General features: G+C 41.9%; 1 protein-coding gene across 1 annotated transcript in view; it reads right to left on the minus strand.

Moving 5' to 3' along the window:
• Nucleotides 1-243: 243 nt before the first annotated feature.
• Nucleotides 244-5629, minus strand: part of LOC119279520 — a 13994-nt gene continuing 8608 nt past the window's right edge. The window contains exons 2-9 of the mRNA XM_037560738.1: nt 5376-5624; nt 5133-5269; nt 4920-5035; nt 3817-3993; nt 3271-3385; nt 2385-2641; nt 1267-1419; nt 244-657 (exon numbers count right to left, since the gene is read on the minus strand). Coding sequence (XP_037416635.1) covers nt 3309-3385; nt 3817-3993; nt 4920-5035; nt 5133-5269; nt 5376-5624 — 756 coding nt within the window. The 3' untranslated portion in view covers nt 244-657; nt 1267-1419; nt 2385-2641; nt 3271-3308. The remainder of the gene's footprint in view (nt 658-1266; nt 1420-2384; nt 2642-3270; nt 3386-3816; nt 3994-4919; nt 5036-5132; nt 5270-5375; nt 5625-5629) is intronic.

Here is a 5629-nt window from a genome sequence, read left to right on the forward strand (position 1 = left end):
CTGGGGTGGCTGTCGCGTGTCTCGGCGAGGAAGAAGACGAAGCTCGGGGGCGAGGTTGGATTCAGCCGGCGGCTGGTCCGGTCGGTAGGATGCTGCAGAAGGCGGGGGGTGACAGGCGCAGGGCGGCGGGGCTTGGAGTGGCCGCGCACGACGGAGGGGCTCAAGGGTGGCGGCTCGGGGCGGGGATGGCGGTGCGCGGCGGCGGAGGGAGGCTGGGACGGCGCGCGGCAGAAAACAAGTAAATGATGTTCTAGTAATAGAGCATAATGGATAAATAAATTCAGAGAAGTATAAACCAACATTAGATATCAAAATGTAAGATAAAGTCTCTGCTTTGAGGCATAACAACAGCTAGTCAACATGATTTTTTCCTCCAAATCAAGACTTCCCAAGAATAAGCTAGCATCTGGACTGAATCCACTGGATAGATCGATCGACTACAAGAACATTTTTGCAACCTGAATACGAATGGAAAAAGCATGGTGATAATGCAAATTCGGCAGCCCTGTTTAGCGACGCATTCATCTGTCCATGTTCACTCCATGACTAATAGCACTACTAAAATCACCAGGGTGCTACAGATTCGCAAGCTCGCCTAAGATTATGGAAGCACCATCCGTACTTGCGCTCCATTCCTCGGCACCAAGTTCTCTGTCACTGCACAAAGTAAGAGAAGTGGCCCCAAAATCAGTTCACCTACTTCACCAGAACTAAGAAACAAATAGAAATCCAAGAGGATCAAGCTGCAACATTACTAGGAGCATCAACGGTACGAGAAGCCCGCTGGAGTGAACTAAGAAACAAAAAATATTTTTAGTAATTTAGTAATTGAACTGATGGTCTTTTTGTCAAATCATGCACTAAATAACTGCTGCAGAATATGGAAAATATACCAAAGAGAAACCGGAGGTGTGGCGGCACTGCTGCAGCACTTGTGGATTTTATAACATTTTCAAGAGAATCGGGCCATACACTTGCTGGAAAAATGGAACTTCAAATAAATCTATTCGGCAAGAGGAAACATAGGGTATCCTTTCTTTGCCTATTATACCAAATACCAAACAACAAAAATTGGTTCTCATAACCATTTCAACAAGCACCTATAAACCATCAATTATTCTCATATAAGTAGCATAGAATCGAATGGAGCAGCAGTAGGGCATGAGAAGAAAGAAGTAGCAGCAACACCTCAAGATCCTACCATTTTTTTGTACATGATGCATCTCCCCTGCCGTTCAGATACAGGAGGACATTGAGTTCACTTACTGGATATCATTCAGTTAAGTTTGTGTACATGCTCGCATTCCGCATCAGACACCAGGCATGCATCAGCACACACGCCACAGTACACACGCAAGTTCTAGTAGGCAGCATGGATTATTTTGTTGAATCCATTGAACGGAAGGGAGCTCCTTCAACCTGTAAGATGAACGGAAAAAGCATACAAGGTGAAATAATTTTGTCAATGTCGAAATGATCATAATCATGTAAAACATGTAAAAATAACGACAAGTTCATGCATAGTAACATTAGAAGTATACGAAGAAACCTAAATAGAAGTTCTGTACTTTAAAATACTTCATTTTAGTTCCCAAATACTTCATTTGTTTCGAAATATGAACTTCTATATTTATTTTCTTAGAACTTATTATGTTTCCCCTGCAAATTTCATATATAAGTGAATTATTTCCCATCAACCAACAGATTTCACTTCTTTATGTTGAACTGCTACAAATCTATTTTTGTTAGCAAAACTTGAACGGGAAAAGCCTGCAAAGGTGTACACAACTATATCACATCCTATGTAAAGGCCATTGGAGAAAGAATTAGCAAAACTGAAACAAAAATATATGTTACCAGAACTGAAAGCAATGGTTTTTCAAACTTTTGGGTGAGTGCACGGTGCTCTAATTCAATTGCATATATCTGAAACTCCACAAGTGACCTGAACTTATGCATAACAGTATGAGTGCAGAATTCTTGTAAACATAAGAAAAACACATAGAATGCACATATAATTTTTCAAGATTTCCTTGATGTTCTGCACATTAAAGTTGATGTACTGAAAGAATGCAAATTTTGAACTAAAAATCAAGTAAAAATGAACTCTTATAAAGTTCAAGTTCAAAAGAACCTCCACACGCACCAAACTTATAGAATTTTTTCTCTGAACCTATTTAGTGATACATCTAAACTTACAGGATTCCGAAACATGAACTGATGATTTTTCTGCACAAGGACCCAAGAATTCTGTAGCATCACACGTGCTATGCATGTTTAGGCAAATGGAGATGCCAATTTTGTCCATATAGTTACTTATGGCTACCAGCAAATTTCGTAAAATGGAAGACAGATAGGTCTAGCTACTCTATTATGAAGCTCACCTTAATATTTGAGATACCAATGAACCACTAACGAAGGGGCTCCCTGGGGCCGCTCCCTGTCTCCAACCGAAAAAAGACCGATGACAATGCACATGAACCAGTACGACCGCCGTGGGGAAGGAACCATGACGACGGCGGCCTGATCATTGAAAAAAATCTAGGGCGGAGCATGGGGTGGCCTGCACGCAGCTCTTGTCGTGAACGGCAGTGGCGGGTGCAGTTGTACTGCCAAGATGAATATCCTCGCCCTCCTTCCGCTGAGCGCAACGTCACAGAGTACCAACTACCATCAGTTGTAGTCAAAGCACTTACTGAAAAGGTCCCATTGGCATGCCGAAGTTGCTTATTTACTCGATATTCTGAAAAGATGAATGCCAAGACTAACATCATAACTTGATTTTTTCTAGTGGATACATACTGATGAACTACTATAGGTCTTGTTGTTGAATTGTCCTTGCTATTCAGGATGTTTTTTCTTTTTACAAAATTTAACTGAAGAGTACTCCATTTTAGAAAAAATATGAACTTTACGGAAAAGAAAACCTGAACATTTGAGATGGTAGTGTGTGAACTTCTCAATAAAACATTTTATTTTAAATGTTTGTGCGATCAAAAATAGAGAAGTGTGGGAAATAGGATGTGCACTTTCCTGTACAGAAAGTTTGAACTCCCTGTCAAATGATTGGTTTCAGTAGTAGAGAAAAATGGCTGAACCTCTTACGTACAAAACTGAACTTGATTCAACCTTCACACATCAAGAAGTTTGAACTTCACTCAAACATTTAAATAGTTCAACCAAATACATACAAACAGAAAACATGCTATAATCGGTCTTGTTTTGCAAACTATCAAGTAAGCAGCACATTATTTTTGGGCAGAGACTTACATTGGTCTGGGCGATGATGAGTTGGACTTGTTATAGTACTAGCACTTGCTTCCTGATATCAAACCACCATCTTCTTTTATTTTCTCCATTGGGAATCTTGTGATGACCATTTTGTCTTTGAAACAAAGAAGGGTAGTAGTTTAGCCCTCGCAACACATAGGAAATAGAAAAGGGAGCGAGTTGCGCAGAGTACTTAGTACGTACTCAACTATTCACATCATGTAGAGTTAAGCAACTTCAAAAAAAAGAAAGTGCAGATTAAGCAAAAGAGTGACAGAAGTTGAAGTAGAATTTTAACAACAACAAATCAAACCACCATGGTGTTTTGATGATTGGTGCTCAGCAACAAATAGAATTTTAACAACAACTATCTACTAGTAGTACTAACCATCGAGTGGTGCTCAGCAACGTACTCTCATCCACTATCGCTGTGGCTATACATGATTAAACCCCCATATGGTTCAGATGATGCTTATCGTTCAGTTCAACATCACGCTCACGCACCTAGTAGATAGCCATCGATCTACAGAAGGAGGAGGCAGCGACCTGCAGTAGTAGGAGACAACGACCTGCAGGTGGAAGAGGCCACGAATTGCAGCGGAGGTCGGGAGGCAGACATGTTGTCCGCCTGGAAGGCGGAGCTCAGGAGGCGGCCGCGGCTGTCTGTACTTTTGGGGCAGCTGGCCGGTGCGGCGGCGCTTCGCGGGGGCCGGCGCGGCGGCGCTTCAACAAGAAGAAAATCCATTTAAACTCCTGTATACACCCAACAAGCATCAAATTCCATATACCTGAACTTCCATCTATTGATATACTTGAACTTATTTGCTGTTAATGTACATGGACTTTGTAATTAAACATAGAAACTAAGAGAAATAGCAGTCTTTGAACTGAAACAAAATTAGGAATTGAATTGGACTAAATCAAGAAATTGAATTGAGTGTGCCATGATTTAGTCAATGTAGAAGATCATTCCATTTTGCTATCCCTCTCACACACTCACATCACCCTACTGAACCAACAAACAATAGCTGCGCACCAATGCAAGCAGTAGGGACTTCATGCAACAGCATACAGTAGCAACCAATACTAGCGCATTTTCCAAACTCTCCTTTTCTTTTATCTCTTTTTTCTCAAACTTCCGTCGATGAACCCTGGACTTATCTGCTTTTATAATTTGAACTTTTTAAAAATAATTGGTGTAAAGAAAAGCAGAGCATATTCCGCAAGTGATCGTGTGATTGAAAGGTCTAAATAACCGGTTATTATGTCTCCAACTTTGAGAGCCCACCCAAGCCGAATCATCACTGTACCACTTTTGCTCCATAGAGCAAAGTGCAAGAAGAAACGTAAATTCAAGACTCATTACGCAGCTGCAGTTTTTTCTATTTGGAATTCATTGAACTGAATAAAATCCTATAGTGTGTACTGAAAAAACACTATAAGGTATTTAAATGAACTCTCACCAGCAGTATTTTTTGTACTTCTCATATTAATTCATGGACTTGCTGTTAAATACGTACATGGACCATGTAGTAATCTTGAACTTAATAATAATCTCATGGACTTGTTCTCTTTCTGCAGTTGAATTGATGTAGGTCCTTGTGTCAAACTTCTACTTACTATTCTGAGGTCTTTTAATGAAAACTTACTGAAGAAAATAAAGGGGCGAAGGATGTTTTCTGGTATGGAATATGAAGAGGAGGCAAGCAGCTGCACTATCACTTTTTTGCCCATCGTTGTCCTTCGCTGGGTGCATCCATGGCCACTGTAATACATAAGAGTGAACACAAGTATAGAATTAGCGAGAACACAAGTACAGAATTAGCGAGAACACAAGTTCAGTAACATGGTCAGTTTAGTACCATAGACAAGCAAACACGGCTGAATTATCATTAGTGCAAATGCACAAGTAGCTGAACCGCGTCACATCATTGGCATACACGAGCAAGACAGTGAAGAACCATCTCTTTTCCTCTAAAAACAAGCAGAATAGAACAAGCTGCAGTACAGATAAAAAACCATATCAGCTAGAGAGAGGAGAGCGGCACGGGAGAGAGGTCATTTTGCCGTAGTTGTACACATGATGGCAATTTCAAAAAGCTGACCTTCAGTAAGTTGCGAAGATGAACGGACGGCGAGCTTGTGGTGGCCAGAGGAAGAACAAGCCAGCGGCAGCCTGGAAAGCCGACGAGCCAGCGGTTTGGGGCAGGTGCGCATGTGGCAGGCGGCGTGGGGCGGGGCGCGCTGCCAGCGCCTGGAGGAGGACGGAGGCACGCACATGCGGCATGGGCGGCCGCTGCTGTGGGATGTAGGAGGTGGTGGTGGAGTGACGCCGGGATCCAGGGAGGTAGGGGCTCGG

This window comes from Triticum dicoccoides, chromosome 3B (assembly GCF_002162155.2).
Source record: "Triticum dicoccoides isolate Atlit2015 ecotype Zavitan chromosome 3B, WEW_v2.0, whole genome shotgun sequence".
NCBI lineage: Eukaryota > Viridiplantae > Streptophyta > Magnoliopsida > Poales > Poaceae > Triticum > Triticum dicoccoides.